Raw genomic sequence first — 24,288 nt, forward strand, 5'->3', positions numbered from 1 at the left:
CTCTTCCTATTCACTATTTACCAATAAATTTTTTTATCTTGTTATCTTGAAAAGAGACTGCGAATTGTATTTATGTAAAATTATAAATTTTTGCATGATTATATTATTTTATGGTTGATGTTTTCACCAACTTTAATTGAAACTTTTCACCAAGATTGGCTGCATATAGTTTAAGGGAAAAATATGTACTTATTTTTTTTGTTTAATATCATTCAAATAATATTTATTTAATTTTCTATATTACAACTTTTTTAATTGAAGCCATTTTTCATTTTTTTGAAGTACAAAATTACTAGTTAATATTTTTCTTTTGAGAAACCAATTAATATTTTATATTTAAGTTTTGTTAACACCTACTTTTCAATTGATAATATAATTAAGGTCACCATTCATAGATTATTAAAAAATTATTTTAGGATGTCTTTTCATTTTTTTTCATAATTATAACCTTTTTCTCTGATTTTTAACGTGATGCTAGAGAGTATTTCAATTTTCTTTTCAAAAAGTGTACCACATGACAGAATTTCCTACTATATTGATTGATTAAATATGTCTTTAAAGTCAATATTCTCAAAATTTGGATCCCAATGATAATTATTGTAATAATGGATAAGATAATGGAGATTGTAATATCAAGGCTTAATATGTCATCAAAATCAATTACCTATGTACACATGCACAAACTCGGATCAATGGATCATAGCCGTGACCTGAAGGGATCATGTAAACAAACCAGATGAAAAAGAACATATTTCAGACCTTCATGGATTGTTTTTATGAAGGTCGGACCACTATTTCAACATTTAATTAAGTGATTTAGGATTATGATGGCTGAGGACAAAAAATGAAAATGTGATAGCACAAAGACCATCCCTAAGATCTCTTTTAGAACATGCCTGTCACCGGTTGAGGCAATATCTTGAACGAAGTTTATCAAGCATCTCCGCATACTCAATTGGCGTTGCCTCGCTACAAAATACTTCATCCCAAATCTTGTGGAGATCTGTTCAGAAAATGATTCAGTATTAACAAAAGAACTAAACTTAATCCATGGAAAATTTAAACACCAGAACGCAGATCAGAAATTTACTTTAGTTTCACTCTTTTGCAACAAGGAATATAATTTTGTAGAGAACCAACAACAATGTGTATCTAATTATCCTTTTAAGCACAATAGCCTTTAAATCCTCACAAACTTTAGCTGCACAGACTCACTTGTCAATGAAAATCACAGAGATTCTTAACCATATAAACTTCTCACCATGTGTCCATTCTATTTATATTTCCACATAGAACACATACACATCTAAATATCTAATCAGATCCAGAATATGAGTACATTTATGCATTCATAGCTCAACAAAGATCAGCACCCTAGATGAATAGATTTTGAGATTTCCTAATATACCCAGTGGATGCTAACTCTTGCCTTCTCAATAAGGTCAGAATCATATTTTTTTACTGGACAAATTTAGAAGAGCACCCCCCTTTCTCCCTTCTCTCCTTATTTGCATGCAGGGCAAAAAAAGGAGCTCAAGCTTTCGAGGAATTTGTATCCTAAAGGTTAATGATCAGAAAGGCAGTGACTTATTATTACCCATCCATGGTCTAAGATATATCCTGCAAGATTTTACCTTTTGTTAGTCCTAGACTATGGCATAATTTGTATACATTAATATAGACTTTGGCCCTTAGCTGGAAGCCTGGAACTGACATAATTTCAGATATACCAACTCGTTTCTTGTACCTGCTGTTTCTACCATACATTGGGGGTGGTCCAACCATGCAGGCTAACGCAATGAAAAGCACTCAACCAAACCCATGTCCCCATGGTGACTCCACCAGTTCGAAGTGAGGCTCGAGATGCCTTTATAAATTTGCATTCAAATAACATGAAAATCTTAACAACTTGCACTCAAATAACATGAAAGCTAAAAAGCACTGTAGGATAAAACTTGATATGCTAAAAACATAAAATAAATGACAAATAATCACAGTATATTTATTAGAAACTGTAAAAGCTTGCTCATGTATATTACCATCTCTATCTGTAGATGAAAGGCACATGATGAGCAAGTCAAATCTTGAGACATTGGTTAAGTTTTCTATGTATCTGATAGCCAGATCCATTTCTTCACTGCCAAAAGTATAAAGCACAAGGGCATTAAGCACTATATGGAGCACAAACAAGAAATTACACAATCTGGAAAAAGACATTCATAGATATATACTTACGTGAAAAAGGTGGCAACACATTTAATAATGTCAACTAGTAGGGAAGCAGACAAAGCATTTTTGAATATCTGTGGCAATGCAGTTGGAGATACAGCCTAATAAAGAAAAAATAACAACTATTAGTGGCAACATCATCGAAATAACTGAAACAGGAAAAATAGCATAAAAGAAAGCATGAGTATTGTAACTCGGACAAAAAGGCCAGGAAAATTTCCTGGCTGTTTTACCACGTATGAATGTGAAAACCTCTTGGAATAGTCTCTAGCATTAAAAGATCAGGTCAGCAGATGCTACCAATCAATTGATTAGTTTATACATGGGGGCTATCCAAAGAGGAACTTTAGGTCTATCAGGCATTGTGTACATCAACCAACAATTATGTCCATAGAAAGGGACTATGCCTATAAATATAAATCAATCTTTCATGCTTAGCAATCTATATTGCTATTAGTGTATTTAAATGTGATAACAGAAACATGAATCTCTCTAGTACTAAAAATCACAAAAAACCACTGTTGCTTACCTTCAATAAACGAGCCTGGAGAGCATGGTCATCAGAGAGTTCCCGCCAAGAAGCCTCAAATTGATAAGCCGACTTTGGTGGTGTGATGTTTTTTGCAGCTTCAGCCTTGGCTCGAGAAGCTGCTTGAGAAGCAAGCTCTTGCACTGACTTCATCAGCTCTTGCTTTCCTGTTCTGTGATTTTTCTGAGAAAAGAAAATGATAGAGAGAACAGGTTAAAAGTTAATCTTCCAAAATAAAGCAAGTTTAGGAGAGCTAATGCCTGCCTTGTAAGCAATGAAAGTGGGCTGAGAAACAGACAGGGAGGCAATGATTATTAGGAAATGTAGTTTAAGATTAGTTAAATACTGTCACAACTCACGAGCAAATGGTAATCAGAAATACCAATAATAATAATAAAAAATCCTACCCAGAAATAAGAAAGTGTCTCAAGTAATGGGAATTTTAAAATGGTTTCCAAATTACAGTTTGTCGATGATGCAAGAATGGAAGAGATGGTAGACCCTTGAAGTAAATAAGGAAAAGAAAGATGGGTGGGGGGGGGGGGGGGTTAAGTGACAATCCAGTGATAATGACATCTTTTATGATGCCCTATATCTGTGGTTTGAATCCCACCTCCCCCTCCCATTTTATCTACCTATCACAAAAAAAAAAAAAAAAAAGATTCTCAAGGTGGTTTTCGTTCAGACCGTTTAGCACTTTACTAATTAATAGGAAAATTGTCTAACTAGAATAAGAAAACTTGCACTCTCAAAGACCAAAATAAGCAGAACTGACGCACAAAGTTGATCATCTAATTAAAAAGTGGTGAGGAAGCATATATTTGAGCAAGGATTTCATTATTTACCTTAATGCTGTTCACTTTTGAACTCTGACTAGCAACTAGACGAGAGCCATCAACTTCTTGTTCTTCTATTCTACTAACAGAATTCACACTTTTGTTATCTCTTTCCTCCACAGATGCCCTCCCAGGAAACTGTTCAACATTGTCCTGGCAATGTAGTTTAAAAGCGACATAAAATGAGATCATACTACAAATATTATGTATCAAAACAATGTCACACACTCTTCGGAAAAACAAAATCAAGCTATAGATCAAATATATAAGAAATAAAAGACACACCAAAACACACATCAAGGACCAACAAATCCTATTTTGATTATTGTCCCATCTGTTTGATAGAAAAATATAATAAAATAAGAGAAACAGTTAAGTTTAAGCCAGATAGGCTTTGTAACTTCTTTTCCTAGGGTTTCCTTTTTTATTTTGGTTTTGGGGGGGGGGGGGGGGGGGGGGGGAGGGGTTAAGAATCACTCCAATGGTCTACATATCCTTAAGCAATGTTTCCATCTGAAATAATCATTTGTTTACCTTATGTCTTTCAATCACATGTGGAGCTTAACCTACAGTGCTATGACAAGAACAAAAGATAATAAATATACCAAGTTACATTTATTTTATGATAGCCAACAAAAAGCCCAGCAAGGAGGCAGCAATATATTAGTTTTAAAGTTATATAACCATGAAATAATTCCATTCTGTGCTTAATGGTGTTCCTCAGAGTAAGTTTCAATTAATTTGAACATAAACGTGCTATCAAACGCAGGAAACAATCAAGTTGTGCTGGCTTCCCATTTTGCCTTGTTAAATGAAACTTTTCATTCACATATTATGGCAGTCCAAAGGATGAGTAAAGCTCTAATGGCTAATACCTTGGTGTGATCTTGAACGGTAGACACTCCTGACCTTTGAATATTATTTGGTCCTGGATGAACACTATGTCCATTAACCTTGCTCCTCGAACTTACTACTTTCTGCATTCCTTGCCCAGAACTTCTTGGTGGTCCAGACACCTTCTGAAGAATCTCCTGGAAAAAGAATTAAGTTATTTTAAGAACAATAATAGAATATCATAAAAACAAGGAGTCAAAAACTAAAAGAAAATAAATATCTAGCTGAGGATACTATTTTAGTGGAAACTATACACCATCAGCTCAGAGAACATGAGAGCAGAATAAAACATCAACTTTCATTAATAATTCTAACCCCACTTCCCTATTCCCTATCATCTCTAGATTCCATCAACATCTACTCTGCAAACAGAAGTCATTTTACTGCCCAATATATCCAACTGTCCAACTCATTAAAAATATCTGAGACATTCATGGCAACATACGAATTTCCATAGCATGTACAACTTTAGCTCATTACTAAAGAGCTGTTTCACTGCTGCTCTGCCAGTTTGGCAATTGCAAAAAAAGTACACAAAAATGTCTATAAGAGCTCTACAATAAATATAAAAACAATTTTAAGTTGTGAAAAGGAAAATTGCAGTGAAATCAGTTTTATACCAAGGGTCACTCACCTGGAAAATGAAAATACTGTCCTCTTGTTATAAAAAATGAACTCAAATGATTGTAATCTGACATTCAAAAACTTAATCCACTAAGATTTCAATTGTGACTTGACTATGTCCCCTACTTGTGATGTTGTTATTGCTACATTATTTGCTATTTAAAAGTGTGATCTTTTACTGTCACATCAATATTTAATGATAATGGATGCGTGAACAGATTACAACTCAAGAATGCTAAAGCATAGGACCTGTTGAGCTAAACAAACACAAAAGCCATTTAGTATTTAAACAGATTTCAGGATACTGATTAGAAACAATCCTATCTCATATTCATAATGTCCAATCTAGCAAAATGACTCAGTGTGATAATATCATCACATCATATAATTATATCATAGTTCCTATCGTGCAACACATCACATTGCATAGAGATTACGAGCTCTACAAGCAACTCAATAGGACATAGATGGCAACATGCTTACTTTGTCATACAATGATCTGGCCTCAGTGTACTGCTTCTTAATTTCTTGGTTGTCAGGCTCCAACCTCAGGGCAAACTCAGCATCTGCAAGTAACTATATTCATTATATCAGCCAGATCAGACACAAAAATATATCAGAAGAAAACATACACTTCATAATCTTGATGACAATATATTGTTATGGATGCATACCCTCAAAGCATTCTTTATATTTCCCAAGTTCTTTTCTAGCTGTAGCTCGACGTGAGTATGCTTTTATGTAGCGATCATCTAAGTTCAAGGCCTCTGTACAATCATCCTCAGCCTCTTGGAATCTAATGAACAGGAAAATAAAAATCAAGAGAAGGAAACATATTTGTTAAGATTCATGAAGGTTTGACCATTAAGAGCATTACTCAGGCATAAGAGCAACTTAAAGCACAAGATAATAGACATATGAACACATTCAGGGTACCAAAAGTTCAAAATGTACATAATGTACACAAAAAAACAGATTGATTTATCAACACCTTAGGCAAGTTAACCTGACATGTTAGTTAAGCAAAATAATGTGTTCTGCATATTACTTGCCTTCTGATTTTGAGATAGGCCATCGCCCTATTTGCATAAGCCACTGCTGTTGGTGAAAAGGCAATGCTTCTTGAATAACATTCGCTAGCTTCCTTAAACTTCTTCTGTTTAAAATACTCATTGCCCTGTAAGATTGAAATAGATTTGATACTTAACATCATTTACAATAACATAGTTGCATGCACATCCTGAATCATCAAAATTATTCTGAAAGGAGAACAAATCGTACCAGTTCTTTCTCTGAAGTAGCATCAGGAAAACTCTCTTCAGTCATGAGGCTAGTTGATGTAGAATCAACTCCATAGTTCCTCATGTAATCAAATTGTCCTGAATTACTCAAATAATCGACTGAGGGAGTTTTTCCAATGTTCCGAGAAGAAACCTATAAAAATTCCCATAAAAAAATTACGCATGATATTTTTGCTATATAGCTATACATATATCCACAAACACACGTATGTCATAATATAATACAGAAATTAAAGTTTAAACTAAACCATTCAACCACATTTTCCATATTCTTAAAATTTACCGCATCTACCACAGAATTGAGAATCACCAGAGAGTTGTCTTCGTTGTCTAAATTTTTTATCTTTACACAGAAAATCCAATCATTACATTACATTTAAACACCAATATCAACAGTTTTTCAAGAATTTATTTTATCTGTGATAAGTAGAAGAATAAATTTTCAACAATACACGGGGCACATTGTCAACCTAAATAAACCATTTCTCATTAAATACCCATAAACTTCCCAAGAACATAAGATAATAAAAAAAAAATTCCATACACCTAATTTAACTCTTAATACTCCACAAATCACAACCTTAACATTGTCACCCTACAGTTCCCATTCTACACTAAACCTAAACACTAATTAAGAAAGTTGCACTTTACTCTTGAATGATCATCTTTAAATTAAAAAAAAATATATATATATATATATATTGATACTGACTTTTATTTTCACATATTTTAAAATCACATAACCCATTGAAAAGTTCCTATTCTTTCTTTTTTTTCTTTTTTCTATTTTTAAGATAAATAAATTACACAAACATAGTGAGTTTTGAACCAAAGACCTCACCCTAGGGAAGGAGGTGGAATTTGAGATAAAACTAATTGGCAACACAACGAAAAGTTTCCATTCTACATTAAACCTATAAACTAGGTAACAAAATCACACTTTGCTCTTGAATGATCATCTTCTAAGTGAAAAAACAGCAAATTTATTGATACCCAATTCTGGTTTACACATTTTAAAGTGAAAACACTAATTGAAAACTCAATTGAGTGAGAAATTAGAATAGTTACCGATTTTTCCTTCTGAGGAGCTTGAGGCTTCATCTTCTTGTCTTTGTCCTTGAGAGAAAGCTCCCAATCCTGCAAGTCATTCAAAAACCCCTGGAAATCCTGGCCCAACAAGACCATTAGACAATCCATAACTCTCTAAGAATACCCATTATGGAAAAAAAAATTAAATTAATTACTATTCAATAATTTAAGCACACATTAGATTCTTCCCCTTCAAAGTTGAAAACTTTCAAAACCCATTTTTAGAAGGAAAAAAAGAATTCAAAACCCATTTTACAAAAGATAGAAACACAAAGCATTAGCTGATTCCCATATTGAAAGAGCTAAAAAACTTCAAAGTTTAAAACTTTCAAATTAGTTTACCCTTAAAGGGAAACAAAGAGAGAGACTTGTGAGGTTTGGATGTGAATAAAGGTGAAAGTGTGTACCATAGCTTGATCACGGCCATGCTTGCTGGGATTCCTAGACATGGGCGCTTCAGAAGAATCAGATATAGAGAGAGATGGTTTCGGAGCTAGTGAGCACGCGTCGCTTTGTTGTTGTGTTGAAGGTTCTGGAAGTGGAGGAACTTGTTTGTACTTTGAATTTTGTAATTGTTTCTTGGGATCAAAAATTAAATTTTGGGAAAGTTTCAGGGTCTATATTTTATTTTAAAAAAATTATGGTCGAAATGTAATTTAGGAAAATTTTTGGGGTGAAAGTAGAGAAATTATTAGGTACATTAGAGGACTACTGATGTGATTCTCCAAATAACAAAAGTTTATAGTAAATAAAATGGGGGAAAGAAGAGTCAAAATAAAAAAAAGATGAATAGATGAAAGAATTCTAAATTTGTAATGTTAAAGCATTCTCATCAAATGAGAAATAAATGGTAAAAGCTATTTTTAGCAACAAAACCACTAAAAAAACCCTTACATCAATGGTGCTAAATTTTAATTTTTTTTTAGCACCTTGCTACAGTAAGATGTTATTACTAACACCCTACCGTAGCAAGTTGCTACTCATTTTACATCTCCCACTTAAGAAAGTCTAGAGACATAATAAAATTTCACAATATTTTCACAACACTCTTGTTTTTAGTTAGGATGAATCCTAGAATAATTTATTTTATTTTATTTTGACCTATTATGTACTAACACCTTAATTTATTATAGTACCCGTTTGGATTCAAATTAATTTGGTGTTTACGTTTTGCGTTTATGTTTAATGCTGGGACCCACGCGCACGATGAAGCTGAGGAAACGCAAGGCTGAAATGCAAGTTTTCTCTCTACGCACCGTTTCATTTAATCCAAACGCGTGTTTCTACACTATTCATGGACACCGTTTCATTTAAGTTCTCTACGCATCATTTCATTCCAAGAGCTGAAACAATAATCTCATATTAAACGCACAAGCCTCTTGCGCGTACTGTTCATGGCTTTGGAGTGTGCTGAGGAAAATGGTGCGCTCAACTCTGATGAAAACCTTACGTGTACTGTTCATTGCACAAGAAGCTTGGAGAATCATCTGATCAAAACGGTGCGTAGCTCTCAACGGCTATTTCCATTCTCTTCACCTTTCTGCTTTTTCTCTCAACTATCGTGGCAGAATGCCTTCAATCCCCTTCAACGCTCTGTCCGAATCCTCTTCAATGTCTTGCACCTACCCACCAACCACAAAGCTATCAAAACAGAGCACATCAGTTGATGAAAGCAAACTCATTACGCGGAACCAAAAGTAAAGATCCCCTCTATTCAACAAATGCTCGAGCTCACATTCTCTCCGCTTGGGACATCGTTGCCGCCACTATGGGTCTTTGTATTCACGGATAAGTTGTTTTCCATGAGGCTTCATCAATCTATGGTTTTTTTATATTCAACATTTGTGTGTGGTTTTTGTGTTCAATGTCTGTGTGTGGTTCTTTGTTGTGTTTTTCATGACACTAGTATGTGGGTTTCTTGATCCTTCGTGTAATACCATTGTTTCTCTTACTACCTCTGTTGTATTTGGATATATGTGAGTTAACTTTGCATTTTTCATGTGGGCATGCCTAACTGATTATGATATGCACCTGAACTGTTTGTTGAAATGCCTCAATGAGTATAGAAGGAAGTTGTAGCAAAAATGGTTAAACAGAAGAAATCGATGGACGGTGGTAGTAATGATGAAAGAGCTGACTGGAAAGACCTTGAGGAACTAGAAGCTTTTTGTCAGTTCTGTGTAGTTCAAGTCATGGAGGGCCTGAGGAAGTCGACCAGATTTTTGTCCAAAATTGGGGTTAATGAAGTGATTCGGCAGTTGGGTGAGATGGGAAAAGTGGTGACTTGGCTGCAGATTAAAAACAAATGGGATCATCTGAAAAAAAGGTGGAAGAATTATAACCAGTGTTTGGACAATGAGACAGGGTTGGGTTATGATGCTGGAACTAGGATGTTTGACGCACCTGATGAGTGGTGGAATCGAAAGATTGCGGTTAGTTTTAATCAATACATAATTGTGAAAAACTTTACTGTCTAAAACTATATTCTTGTGTTCTAACTACTGGTTGTCCACATGTAGGCATGTCCCAATGCAAAAACCTTTAAAACTCATGGTTTGCCGAATCGTGAGCTCCTGAACATCATGTTTGGAGGCACGGTTGCAACGGGAAAAAATGCATTATGCACGAGTGGTCCAATACCAACAGAAACCACCAAAGGGTCTGCGGACTCCGCTGATAGCATAAAATTTGTTGACCCCCAATGTGAACCCATTGTGAATGTTGACGCAATGGAGGTTGAAGGTTCATCATCGTTGAGGGTAGGACCAATAGTGAATAAGGGGAAAGGCTTGACAACCAGTGTCCACATCTTCAAGCCAATTTGCAAGAAACAAAAAAAAAAAAAGCGTTCAGCTGCGCAAGAGATGTCTGACTCTTTGAAGAACATCTCAAATGTTATTGTTGAAAGATCTAGTCTAAGTGCCCATATACCATCTGCTCCCACGGCAACTGCTCAGGTAAAGCAATTCTGGACATGGTGTTGAGTCTTCCCGGGGTGTACTCGGGTCATTACCTTCATATGTTCAGCACCATCTACTTCATGGAAAAAGAGCCAGGTAGGCACATGTTTGCAGCACTTTCTGATGACAAGGACGTCCAGCTGAAGTGGCTAGAAAAAGAATACCAAAGGCACCCTGATTATCATTTTTAGTGAAGGAACAATAGATTATCTCGATAGAGTTGTGTAGGCTTGATGTAGTAATCGAACTTTCAGTGTTGTACCTGTTGCACTATTATTTTTCTTTTTCTTTTTTATTGGTAGAAACTAATGCTTGTTATGGGTGTGTATGTAAAACAATGCTCATCATTCCTATGTGTTTGAGCTATATTTATATATGTTTGTCCAATGCTTCTTTTATTTGACTTTTTTGTATTTTTGATGGTTATGCACTGTTATTTGTGGTAAAATTTGATGATGGTTGTTTATGATTGGAAAGAAAAAGTAATGGGATATAATTCTTGAAGCATGTTCTGAGCTCTGGTTTAGTGTGCTTTGGTTCTTTTCTGGTTCTGCCAATGAGTCTGCTGCAAAATTACTGGTTATGATTAAACAAGAGTGTTAGATGTTTTTTGGAGGCCACCATTAAGGGTGTATAACAGTTGCTAAATGAGAATACTTTCCATGAATATTCTTATATGCCCCAGCTTTTGGGAATTTCTATACCTGTTTCTTTAATTACATTGACATTAATAATAGGTGTTAGCTTCTGTCTATGTTGCTCCCCACCCCTGCATTTCTTATTTTTTTAAAAGTTCAAACATTAGATTTCTTCCTTTTTAAAGGGATTTGATTGTTTTTTCCTTGCTTTGCGGTCAATGGTGTTTTCTACCAAGTATTGTGTTATGAAAAAGAAAAAGAAAAAAAGAACTCACATGCTTCTTTGTGTGCCTGCATATCTTTTTTCATAATTTGTGCTATTATAAATCTTAATGGTCTTACACTAGAAAGTGTCATATCAACAAGTGTCTGACATGATTACCACTTATGCCCCATATTCAAAGCTCAATTGTTTAATTCAATTGCAGGATTCCTACATTGTGGATACTTTTCCAAGTGCAAGCTTTGAGGGAAACAATGGTCTTTGTCATGCGGAGTACTGTACTTGTCAGTCTAAACAGACTCCTATTCATTCTCCCAGGGAGAAAAAGAGAATAATTAATGGTCTACCATTTGAAATTGGAGCTGCAACAGGTTTTGTTCTTACTGTAATATACTGCTTCATGTCCGGATTGTCATTCCCATAGCAGAACAAGCAGGCAGAACATAAAAATTGAAATTGGAAGATAACTGTATTTCAAAGAAAAAAAAAATATGTATTACCTCTTATTTGATAGCGTGCCAGATTTCCTTGAATTTATATGAGAATCTAATTAGTGCAGTTATGTTAATTTAATTTAAATGTTCTGTTTAGTATCAAACAAATTATTACATGTACTCTTGAATATGAAGGTTCCGACAAGTGTAGGTTGGATAAACTGTACACAATTTTCCCTATTAATGGGTCTTGGTCTTGCAGAATTAAGAGAGAGAGTTTTGTAGGGGGTGTTTTAGAAAGTGGGGCTGTCAATACTCAATACCCAGTGGGATTAATGGCAAATAATAGCAATGAATATTTGAATAAGATGTGTAACTTAGTTGAAAATTGGATAAACACCTATTTCTTTATGTTGCTAAATTTCTCTCTCTTTTTTAGTCATCGAATTTAAGCTAAGACAATACTTTGAAATTGTTACATAAAACTGTAATCTCTCTCTATTTTTTATTTTACTTTAATCTTTGGTATACAGATTTCTTAAAGGGCGGGATCTTGCTGAAATTGTTCTTAATTATAACACGTGCAATAGAAACCCAGTAAAGAGTGTGATGTGTTAGTTGTGGCTGGTATGTTGAAATTGTATTGTATTAGTTGTGGCTAACTTCTCAGCTTTTGGTAAAGAGTGGTTGGTTTTTTCAGCTTGTTTTCACATTCTAAGCTTTTTCAACCTTAGATGTTGCTTTGATAGTGAACCATGGGCATTTTGAATGCCATTGCAAGAACTTTTTTTTTTCTCTTTTTTCTTTTAGGTAATATTTTAATTTAAAATCATGGCCCGAGGGCCTGAGATAACAAGTAATATTCGAGTGCAAAAGGTTGTTTCATTTTCAATTGTTTTTAGAAAGCAATAAGTGACATTATTATTAGCTGCCATTGTGTGGCTTTGCATAGTCTGTGCTTTCACTGTATTACTTGCATTGTTTCTTTGAAGCAATTACTTCCTACACACTGCAAAACTACAGACCTACACACCAAGTCACCAACACCCCTCCACATGAAGCAATTCTAAAAGGGACCCATGCCTGCAAATGCAATTACCATGTTCTTTGTTTCATCCTCACTTTGCTTAACCATGTTCTGCATAATTATCAACTTGTCTTTTCTGATGTAATAAGTTCTCATTTTTGTTACACATGGTTCTTGTTTTCTTTAAGAACATATGATCCATGACAGTATGATTTGAAGTTTTGTGGATTCTGTCATTTATTGTCTTTCTTTGTTGTTATCTTCTCTCTCTATAGAATCATTTTCAATGGTTGTAGGAAATTCAAAATTTGCTCAAGGTCTTGAGACTTATTTGCTATTTGTGAGCTTGTTTAGTGGACTTCATAATTCCTGTCCAAATAGCTGAAAAACTTGAAAAGGCCACAGGTAATACAACTCATTTAGTATAGAAATACCTTCTTGGTGTGCTATTGCAGGCAACCAAAAATAAAACCTATACTCCTAAAAATATATGTAGTAGTGCGAGTAAGGATCGTTCCTACGGAGAGTATCTAGCCTAGTTTTATGCTACGTGAACAAGGAGGGGGGGTATAATGAAAACAATTTTAGGAAAAAAGAACAACTAAGGAACAATTCAAATTAAAGTATCGAAATTAATCAAAAGAACAAACCTTGGTCTAGGTCAACATCCACCATTGGAATTTTACAACTGATCATCGATGCAAGTATATATCAATTCACACTTTGAATATTCACTGTTGGAACTATTTTCCTATCTCTCCTTAGTTGTAGTTAATTAGAAAACAAGCGATCTAATATACCCTAACTACTAAACAACCCAAGACAAGTGCTAAAGGTTTAATCTAGTAGCAGCCTTAAGAATTAGAGAGATCGATGAAACTAAACAACACAAACATAAGTGGTTGTATTTAATTTAGTCGAGTGTTCTTCCTAAGATCTAATAATTTCTGACATAGCAAATCATTAAATCTTGGTTGCTTCACAAGTTAGAGAGATCAAACAATTACAAATTTAATATCTAACCTAGCAGTAGATTGCAACGAGCAATAAACTAGTAGGCCTCCTAGTAATTAAACGAGACAATCATGAAAATAGGCACAGAAGAACATCCGATATTCAAAACATAAATTGAACAATAAAAACAAATTAGATCTCACAGTTTTATTGATTCCCAGGCTTCAGTTTCCTTCGACCAAGTATAAAAGTTTAGCCAAGTAGGGCCATGATGAAAACTCAAAGGAAAAAATCAGAGAAGAGGGGAGAGAGAGGCGTGTATGTGTCCAATTCTGATTTCTCCTCCCCTTTTACACGTTAATTCCCCCTTTCCCAAGCCTACAAAATCTCCTAAAAATATTCTCAATAATAATATCCAAATCTAACTAATTAAGGAAAAATATTAAAAATAAAACAAAATCCTAATATAACTAGGAAAGTGGTGTTTTCAAGCTGGAATTTTCGTGCACCAGATCTGGAAACTTCTAAAAATAAACCCCATCAGATCTGCATATTAGAATTGCAGGCAAAAGAACATTCCAGAACGTCAGTAGTGCAAGTGCAACAACTTCAAGCCCGATTTCGACCTTGATGCATCCCGTATCTCTCAAAACTCAAAACATGAAAGTTGTAGAGCTTTGTCTTGGCGTTCCATACGTCTTGAATCATCTCAATCGGATCTCAGATGAGGGAGTTATGCCCAGATTACGAAGCGATGTCGAAATTGTCCAAAATCGCCCAATTAGCTACGCTTTGCACTTAATGCCTCCATTTGCATCCTAAATCAAAATATAAGAATAATGAGTACATTTAGGCACCAAATAAGTATAAAAGACTAAACCTTAAGGGAGAAAAATATGACATTTTGCATTCTCATTACTTCTGCTCGTGGTTTGGCTGTCTAATGAACTAGTTGTAATGTCTACCTTGAATGTTTTATAATAATTGCTTATACTATTTTCTGATTATTATTTTTTCTTGGTTTTGTAGCATTAGATATCTTCCGTATTTGAAGGCTCTGAATTTTAAGCTCAATATCTTTTAGATCATTTTTCAATAGCTGTAAATCATTCTCAAGGTATACAAAATGATAGATTTGCTAAACGAGTCATCTGATTCCCAGCACCATTGAGTTTCTATACTTTCTCCTCTAGATGTGAATCTACAATTTTGAGAAATCTTGGATGAAATCGTGAAAGCATATGCTTAGGATTGTTAATTTATTGGTATGACCATAGTTTGAACCTAGTACTAATAAAGGTTCAATAAAATTTAACAACTTGTTTTGAGCCTACATATTATAGTATCACATGAATAAATGTACATGCAATTAAAGTCAGTAACATATGCAGGGACATAGACTTCGACCTAAGTGACGACATTGTACTCGTAGCATATCTAGTCGGGTGTGCATGTCTAGCTTACGTGGAGACCTATATGACCAAAGTACCATTGCATACGAATATACAAACAAGCTTAGAATGGGTACAATATATATTAACTGGAAATGAGAAGAAATGTCGAAGAAATTTTAGAATGTCAAGCTATGTGTTTGGACAATTGTGTAATACACTGCGCCAGTATGGATATTACGGTACCAGAAGTGTTTGTGGGGAAGTCGCTGGCAATGACATTGATGGTACTTGGTCATGCTGAGGGTAACAGAATGGTGCAGGAAAGCTTTCAGCACTCGGGTGAGATAGTGCATCGACACGTGGCCACGGTAGTTACATTGTTAGCCACCGTTATGGCACCAGACATTATCCAGCCTGCTGATCGTACATTTCGGGACGTGCCAGAACATATTCAGCATTCAAATTGATATTGGCCACATTTCAAGGTACTTTGTGAATTTGGTATCTTGACTTGATTTTATTCAAATTATCTTTATGGTCATACCACGTATTTCATTTCACATGGTATTTTTGTGGCAATGGTTAGGGTTGCATTGGTGCGATTGATGGGGTCCACATCCCAGTGGTCGTACTAGTTGATGAGCAACTCCCGTACTATGGCAGGAAGGGGACCACCACAACAAATTGCATGTGCGCATGTGACTTTGACATGAAGTTCACATTCGCATGTGTTGGATGGGAAGGGTCAGCACATGACACGAGGATTTAAGCTGCCTCAATAATAAGAGTTACAACTTCCCAAAAGCTCCAGTTGGTTTGTAAATATGCAGTTTAATTACAGTATTAAAGTATGTATTAATGTAGTGAAAATGCTAATGTAATAAACGTGTTCATTTGCAGGAAAGTATTATCTAGTTGATTCAGGATACCCTATGAGGAAAGAATTCCTTGCACCATATAAGGGGGAGAGGTACCACATTGGAGAATTTTGGCCTTTTGAAGTACTGCATCGTCCAGAGGAGAGATTTAATTATCTCCATTCATCATTCCGTTCGGTCATAGAATGAGCTTTTGTAGTTTGGAAGAATAAATGGAAAATTTTGAGAAATATGCCACACTTTCATATACGCACTCAAAACTTGATCATTGTTGCTACAATGGTTCTTCACAATTTCGTTAGAGCACATGAGATAAACAATGACGTTGAATGTTCCAAATCTACAGGGGGCACATCATTTGGTAGTGAGAGAGGTCATTACGATGCCGTGGCAGAAGCAATCTCAATCTTGGATGAACCTGAGATAAAACAGGTTTGTATTAATATTACAACATCAATATGTGCGAATGATAACTAACTTTTGTGGGGACCATAATTGACGGTTCACAAACTTCAATAATGTAAATGCAGTTGTTGTTGTATTGTTGGTAAGCAGAACTGAGGACTCACATAACTTGATACATCTCACATTAACTCGTGGATTTGTTCTGTTGTGAAGCATAAGGTTCAAGTGTTAAATCTGTATCTTAAAAACTTTCAGGACACTTGATAGGCATATCCAAATTCACACAAAAGAGTGTTTTGTTGTTGGCATAGAGTGTTTATTTTCACAAGCAGAATTAAGGTCAATTATCACTTTCATGCTAGACTGCTCTTAAGAAAATTTATGATACTTCAGTGTTAAAAGATTTATTGAACACTCAAAATAGATTTCCAATGACTTGTAAAATAAATTTGCATAATAAAGGCAAAAACAAATAGTTTTTCTTCAAATAGATTGTAAAATAATCCAAATAAATGACATAATTCACAAATATGATTTATTTAAGTGCCATTTAGCCAGAAAAATATCAAATATAAAAGAATCAACAGAATAATATCAAATACAAAAGAATCTACATCAAACCCCAAACAAATTTTAGCTTCCCCCAATAATTAACATTGTACTCTTTCTACTACTTTGCAACCTAGCTTTGGGTCAGAGACAGTACCACTCTCTCTAACATTACAGAGCAAAGCATCACGCCCAGTTAAAACTACATGAAAAAAGCCATCATATTGGTTTGTAAGAAGATCTAGTCCCTGTGAAAGTCCCTCTGCTCTCCTTGCCAAATTTGAAACGGAATTTTGGAATGCTTCCACTTCAATAGGGTCCACACCATCTTGGATCATGGAATACAATTTCTTTACACTTGTATCAACTGCTTCGAGCACTTTCGAAACTGTAAATCTTCTAGTTGAATATAATTTTCTAATTTTGCTATTAATGCTAGTTTGCAAACTGGTCAAAGCTTGAGCCCACCTATATTTGTCATCAACATTCAAATCAAACAACTTTCTTGCAGAATCAGAGATGGCTAAAGCAAAGACACTGCAAATAAATACTGTCTCCACCTTAACCCTATACATAGTACGCATTAAAACCTTCCCTTTGGCTGAGTTCTTAACCTTGGGAAGATCCAGTGATTCCACAAGCTTGTTCAAAATGGGTGGAACAATTTTCAACTCTAGGGTTCTTTGAACTAATATGCTATCTCCATGCATCAAGTGAAGATCGAGCCTTGATAAACTGTTTTGAAGAGCTGGAATCCAAATTGTGCAGCACACACTGAAGCAAGAGATGGCCCTGGTTCACCCTTGAGATTTCAGAGCTAAAAGCATTGCATATATCGAGCAAATTCACACTGATGTCCAAGAAAGTTAAAACGGGCAGGGATGACATTAGAAAAACCATCAGGAAAACCATAAAACAAAGTACCAATTTCCTGCACCTATTTGAACACCTGATTAACTAATTTATGCATATGGACTAAGTAACTAACTGACTGCAAGCTTTGCTTATCTCAATAAAATTCAGGCCCATACACTTCAATCAGTAACACCCTAATGAATGCGTGCAAGTATACCTAGTACTCAATCTTAACAACAACTAACATTGTTGGATGGGCTTTGATAAGACTGCATAACCAACAGCATAGCCACAGATACAAAGCACATAATAACAAACTACTTATCAAATAACTAGTAAATTAAAAATAGATGCTTTAAATATTGGGTCACTTATTAGTTTTTCACAGACCAGCAACAATCATTGGATAGTAACAAAACTACACAAAGCACATAATAACATAAGCTTAATAAACCAAATGCTTGGAAAAGGATGAAAATTATATTTTCACCTAAAAATCTTAGTTTTAGACTTTTAGTCAATTTTTTTAATAAGTAATGTTGAATGTGCTTCTGCATCTGAACATCATAAACACATTCAATTGTAACATATAAAGAAAGCTACAGGATGTATTATTTTTGTCAAAGGAAACAGAGAGATTCAAAGAAACATTACATTTTCTGAGCAACCATTGTCAGCCCTATGAACACTTTCAATGGTTATCTGAAACTTGGAAAAGTGTGGGCACTACAAAAAAACAAAACCAATGGATATTATCACTGGGAAAAAAAATTAAAAAAAAAAAAAAAAAAAAAAAACCGAACAACATTTATGGAATTTTAAAAATCGATTGGAAAGGGGAAAAAAATACCTTGAGTACTGGGTAATATGACATCCATTTGCAGATAAAACCAAAAAGACATTAATATAAGTATTTTAATAAAAAAAAAATAGAAAAGACAAGCATATTATACAAGACTGAAGTCAAGAGAACTCACATGAAACGAAAAGTCGAACAATTTACAGGAACATATATTTATGGGAAGAGAGGTGTCATGGGTCGGAGCTCGAGGGACGGTGGGGAAGAGGGTGAAATGGGTTTATGGAAGGAAGAGTAGACGCCAGCATCGGATTGGGGTTGTCTTCCTCATGGATTTCTCACCTGGGCTCTTCGCTGACGTCGGACCGATGTAGGTCTTCCTTCATCAATCTCTGGTGGGCGTGGAACTCTCCGAAGGCAGAGGCTTAGCTAGGGTACGGTGAGGAGTGGAAAAAAAAATTGAGTAAAACTTTGGTATTTATTTGCTACAATACTTTCAGCTGAGCTACAGTACTTTCAGCCAAATAATATCATCCACGTTTTTTCACTTATTTGCTACAGTGTTTTTAGTTTTCAGTTTCAACAAAAATAAGTTCAATCCAAACGGACCCATAATCATATTGTGATATTTTTTGGTGTACGTTACTAAATAACTCCTCCCGCTTCTATCAATTAGCCTAACACCGAAATAAATGGCCACCAAACTCTTACCTTTATTTTTAAGTTCCCCCCCCCCCCCCCAACCACAAATCCAAATTCCTTTCTTTCATTTTAGTTACAGCCCGTGAAACTCAAACTTCACCCAAAAAAAAAAAAAGTCTTGTATGGTACTAAAGTAGTAAAGCATCCATTATTTTTTCACCTCTATCTCTTATTTTTTTTCATAGTTTCAAAGTTTAGTATATAGATTAATCTCTTACTTTAATCGTTAGTAACTATGAATTGGTTGTTTTGCAATTTTTTATTTATTTTAAAATTACCTAAATTTTAATAATTTTTTTATGACAATTACCATTGTTTATAATTTTACTAGTTGCCAATCCCGCACGTTGCATGTGATAATATTTTTATGATGATCTCATTAATTGTTTTTAAAAAAAAAATTTGGACTAATTTAATAAATAACGATGTAATTCATAATCATAGTTTTATTTATTATAGGAATAATCACAAATGTAATATATATATAATTTCTACTGTACCAAAATAAAAACAATACAATAAAAAACACCGAGAAACATAATTAAAAATTAATAAAACTCAAAAAAACTACAATTAAAAATAAAAAAAAGAAAGGGAAAAATAAAAGATTGTAACTCTTTTTCCTAAAAAAAAAAAACCAAGAGTACAGTTCCTAAGGGGAAAAAATAAAGATATTTTTTTTGAAAAAAAAGAAGTATTGTGTTTATGTTGTCATAATCAAATGTAACATCTAATTTAACATATAAAAAATGATTAGTTGAATAAATAATTTAAAACAAAAAATTGAATTTAAAATCATGATACTTTCATTTAGGCTAATATCCACTATTGGTCCCTAAAATTTATTTATTTGTGTATGTTTATTATCTTCTTTTTCTTTTTCTTTTTTGTTGAAAAACTTATTCTAGCTGAATTTTGTACGAATGAAATAAAATTTATCCTGTATAAACATAAGGAACATAAAATATTTTACTGATATATTTTGAAAAAAAAAAATCAATAATAAACGTAACAATTATTATGTACTAGTTTGTAACCCCGTGCATATGCACGAGTATAATTAAAAACAATCATAATTATACAGTTTAAATTATACCGTTTTTTGAGAAGATGTTCAAAGTATACATGGTATTGCTTACACATTTTTAAACCATACATACATACATGCATACACACACACACATATATATATGATAAATACTATTTGAATATAATTATAAGTAGTAGCTCCTAAAACATTCTCAAGGAAGCAAAACCAAAACACACACATACACACACAAAAACCTATCAATAACAGTGTTAAAGGAGGGAGAGAGCAAATGTGAAATTGAAGAAACGAAATTTAGAGTTGAATTAATATTTACATAAAATAAAGATTGTTGCTTATATGTTTCTAAACATATGTTTATAATTTGTATGTTTATATAAATGTTTAATTTATCTTTTTAAAAGGTGGGTTTCAGTTAGCTCAACTGATAAAGTTTTTATGGTTGAATAAAAAATTGAATTATACTTTTAACCCTTAAAGTTTTTGTAATTTTAATCATGATCTCTTAAGTTTTGAGATTTTTCATTTTGGTTCACCAGATTGATTTCATTTTCAAAATGGTCATTTTTCCCATCTTCATGGTTGATCTAGACATTTCGTACCAAGAAAACAACATATTTTCTTTTGTTGTGTTTCTCCTCTCTTAATGGCAAGATTAGTCACAAGCATTGAGCAACATGTCCACTTTGTAATTCTATTACCTAATTAACTTTTAAAAAATTTGAGGTCAGCAATATATTAGATGTTTGCTTGGAAAATGGAGCGATATCCCACTTATTATTTGAGGTAATTCATATTTCAAGGAATCCCGATCCATATTCAAAATTCACAATTTAACAGCCATGGAATGGTTCCCACTATTGGTGCATATATAAATAGCAATGCAAAGAAAACATCAACTTTTGAAGCTACTCCATATTGAATATGATATTAAAACCCCCTAGTCACATTAGATTTTTCCCATCAAACAAAAGGTAATCAAAACTAGCTTCTTCCTTTTTCATCTTATGTAGGAGAAGTGAATTCACTTTTTAATGTTTGTGACAAATTTGGCCGTTAAGAGATGAGAAACAAGACAGAAGAATTGATGTCGTTTTGTTGGTACTTAATGGCTAGATCAATTATGAAGACATGCAAAAGGAGCATTTTGAAAATGAAATCAATCTTTTGTGAACCAAAATGAAAAATCTAAAACTTAAGAGAATATGTTGAAAATAACACAAACTTTAAGGGTCATTGTAATTTAGTCTTTTGTTTTATTTTTGAAAAATAACTTAAATATATTTTATAAACATATAAATATTAAACATATATTTATAAACATATAAGCAACAATAATTATTTTATGTAAATATTATTTCAAATCTAAATTTTGTTTCTTCAATTTCACCTTTTTTGATTAAGTGGGGGTGATGTGTTGTTGCTTATGAGAAAAATGGTCATACTTCTTTTCTTCCTTTCGAGAACTATACCATATGGAAGCATTATTCAATTGGTATATATTTTAAATTCTTTCTTGATTTCTTTTTGGTAATTTTGATAGTTATAAGAGGGAGAAGAGATTTGAACCTTGGATATTCTGGACACACTAGAAATGTACCAACCAATTGAGTTACAAGTCTCTTTAACAAATATCATAATAATTTAAATACTTCAATACATTGACATCATTGTGAGATGGGCAGAGTCAACATATTTTACTCAAGGGACTATAATATAATATGAAAACAATACGAAATTATATATAGACACGTCCATACAAATATTTATACATACAATACACCCATATTTGTAAATTTATGCATACATGTATATGTATGTATTTGCTTGGAAAATATAATGGACAGTTGTTTTTTTTTTTTTTTTTTTGAATTTCTCATTTGAATTTTTAACTATAAGTTTTAATTAAATCTTTTTCTTCCATATAAGATCTTGTAAAACTTAACAAAATTTGTTATACATTATATATATTGAATATATAAAAAGGAAATTTAATTCCAAATTTGAATTCTGATTGCACATTTGCATTTTTTTAAGTGACATTTTTATACATTTATTCTAATTTTATGTAATAAGTTTTTGTTTTTGGTGAGAGTTTTAACCTCATGATTAATTTTTTTCTACTTGTACACTTATTATTTTTATTTTGTTTCTATAAAAGTTTTAACATCATTATTTGTAATAAGTTTGCTTCTGTGATTTTTTTTTTTAGTAAAGTTTAAACCTTTTTTTTTTAAACCTTGATTATGTGCATTTAGGGTTACATCCATAGTTGGCCTCTGTACGCCTTAATTCACAAATTTCAATTGCAACGTTTTGACTTTAAAAAGATGAATAATGCTAGAGATATAAACTATTTTACAAAAAATTTTACAAACTCCTGATGTGGTGAGTGATTATTGGTAAATAAAAAAGTGATATTAATGGTGGGTTTAAATAAAAAATAATAAGAGCTAGCCACATCAACATTTTGTAAAAATGTTGTAAAATAGTTTGTGTCTATAGCATTACTCTAAAAATATTGCACTAAAACAAATTGATTAGACATTAGAGTTTTGTCCAAAAATAGGGTTTAGGTTTTTATTGTAGTCAAAACTTTAGGGGACAAAATGTAGAAAGTGAAAATTTTGTGAGACAAAATTGTGACACAAGCCAATTGCTAAGAGGCAAATACTTTGTCCCCATAAATTCTGAAGCATCTTAAAGATATTTTTTTTCATTTGTTCTAAGTTGAGTTTGAATGGCTTATGGCTGCAAGCAAGGGCAATCATGATTCAAATAGCAACAACAAAGGGCAGTTAGTTATATTAGTAGAAGCTGTACTTGATAGGAGTTGGACACTTGGCAGTGATCTAGAAGGCTGCAAGGTCAAAACAGTTAGTACAAGTACTTGAATATCAATCATTGTAATTTGTTTTGTTGATTGAATAAGAAATTAGCCTTTTGCATGCTTTCTTGGAACTATGTGTTCTTGTAGAGGTATGTCTATCCACCTATTAATTATTTTAAGCAGCTCACCATTCCCTAATTCAATTCCAAACCAGATTCCACAGCTCAACATATTCCCTGCATTAGTTTGGTGTCAACTTAAACTCAAGAGAGCTAGTGACCACAACGAATTCGTTTGGTTGTTGGGCTGGCCATTGGTTGCTAGGTTTGAGTGATCGGATGAGATGGCGACGAAGCTGGGTTTTGGTGGTCGTGGGTTGGCTAGTAGTCTTGGTGGCCGTGAGTTGAGTTTGTCGCAGTCTTCAGATTCAAGGCTTCAAGCATAAGGGTTTGACCGTTAAATGTGATTTGACACTGTTAAGAGATATTTTAACGCTGGTTGGGCTGATGTGGGTATGTTAAACACGTGGAATGATTTAATTAGAGAATCTAAGTAACTGTATCTAAGTTTTGCTCTTTTAATTAACTTTTTTCTTAATTTTGAAACTAATAAATTTTGGTTGAATTTTAAGTGTGTTTTATATTTTAGCCAAAAATGAATCATGCTCCTCTTTTTGGACTTTGAATCCTGCCAAAATGAAAATGATATTGATTTCTTAGTGGGGCTACCAAACCCAAATCAAGCCCGCCACTCACTTTAATTGTTTTTTTTTAATAAAAAAAATGTTAATTATAAATTGAAAGGAAAAAAATTCAACTAAATCAATTTGAAACTATATTCATTTTCCAATTTGAAAATTTTATTTGAGTTATTTAAAAATGGATTTACAAAATGAAAGTCGTTTCAAGTTAAATAATATACATAGATAGTCTTATAAATAAAATCATCATGTAGTAAGTTGAAGAGGATTCCTCCAAATCAATTTGAAGCTAAACTTTATCTTTATAAATTTCATTTTCATCCTTAAGATTTCATTCTTTTAACTTGTATCTGTTTTCAATATGATGTATATATAGGTATGTAAGAGCAT

The 24,288-nt window shown here is 33.4% G+C and overlaps 2 protein-coding genes and 1 pseudogene across 3 annotated transcripts; 1 reads left to right on the plus strand and 2 right to left on the minus strand.

Moving 5' to 3' along the window:
* Positions 1 to 594: 594 nt before the first annotated feature.
* Positions 595 to 8,065, minus strand: LOC115979298 (RNA polymerase II-associated protein 3). Of its 2 annotated transcripts, none has more exons than XM_031101312.1 (12): positions 7,910 to 8,065; positions 7,482 to 7,550; positions 6,394 to 6,546; positions 6,165 to 6,289; positions 5,787 to 5,908; positions 5,596 to 5,678; positions 4,470 to 4,625; positions 3,604 to 3,747; positions 2,759 to 2,941; positions 2,236 to 2,330; positions 2,040 to 2,137; positions 595 to 1,003 (listed from the first exon to the last, which is right to left on the minus strand). In XM_031101312.1, exons 1-12 carry the CDS (start codon positions 7,949 to 7,951, stop codon positions 900 to 902), a joined length of 1,374 nt encoding a protein of 457 aa, XP_030957172.1. In that variant the 5' UTR covers positions 7,952 to 8,065; the 3' UTR covers positions 595 to 899. The 2 variants fall into 2 exon arrangements, with proteins under 2 accessions (XP_030957172.1, XP_030957171.1); XM_031101311.1 differs by having other exon boundaries at positions 7,482 to 7,580.
* Positions 8,066 to 9,586: 1,521 nt separating this feature from the next.
* LOC115980373 (uncharacterized protein At2g29880-like) lies at positions 9,587 to 11,747 on the plus strand. Its single transcript, XM_031102629.1, has 3 exons — positions 9,587 to 9,934; positions 10,022 to 10,459; positions 11,529 to 11,747. The coding sequence occupies exons 1-3, from the start codon at positions 9,587 to 9,589 to the stop codon at positions 11,745 to 11,747; spliced, it is 1,005 nt and encodes a 334-aa protein (XP_030958489.1).
* A 5,295-nt stretch (positions 11,748 to 17,042) lies between these two features.
* LOC115980374 lies at positions 17,043 to 17,852 on the minus strand (annotated as a pseudogene).
* Between the last annotated feature and the right edge of the window lie 6,436 nt (positions 17,853 to 24,288).

The sequence above is a fragment of the Quercus lobata genome, chromosome 3 (assembly GCF_001633185.2).
Source record: "Quercus lobata isolate SW786 chromosome 3, ValleyOak3.0 Primary Assembly, whole genome shotgun sequence".
NCBI classification, from domain to species: Eukaryota; Viridiplantae; Streptophyta; class Magnoliopsida; order Fagales; family Fagaceae; genus Quercus; species Quercus lobata.

Coding starts and splice junctions, on each gene's coding strand:
- LOC115979298 (XM_031101311.1), bottom strand. CDS start 7,951: ATGTCTAGGAATCCCAGCAAGCATGGCCGTGATCAAGCTATG. Junction 4,626..5,595: donor CCAGATCATTGTATGACAAA/GTAAGCATGTTG, acceptor TTCTTTTTCCAG/GAGATTCTTCAGAAGGTGTC. Junction 2,942..3,603: donor CAAAAGTGAACAGCATTAAG/GTAAATAATGAA, acceptor TTCTTTTCTCAG/AAAAATCACAGAACAGGAAA.
- LOC115980373 (XM_031102629.1), top strand. CDS start 9,587: ATGGTTAAACAGAAGAAATCGATGGACGGTGGTAGTAATGATGAAAGA. Junction 9,935..10,021: donor GGTGGAATCGAAAGATTGCG/GTTAGTTTTAAT, acceptor GTCCACATGTAG/GCATGTCCCAATGCAAAAAC. Junction 10,460..11,528: donor CTCCCACGGCAACTGCTCAG/GTAAAGCAATTC, acceptor ATTCAATTGCAG/GATTCCTACATTGTGGATAC.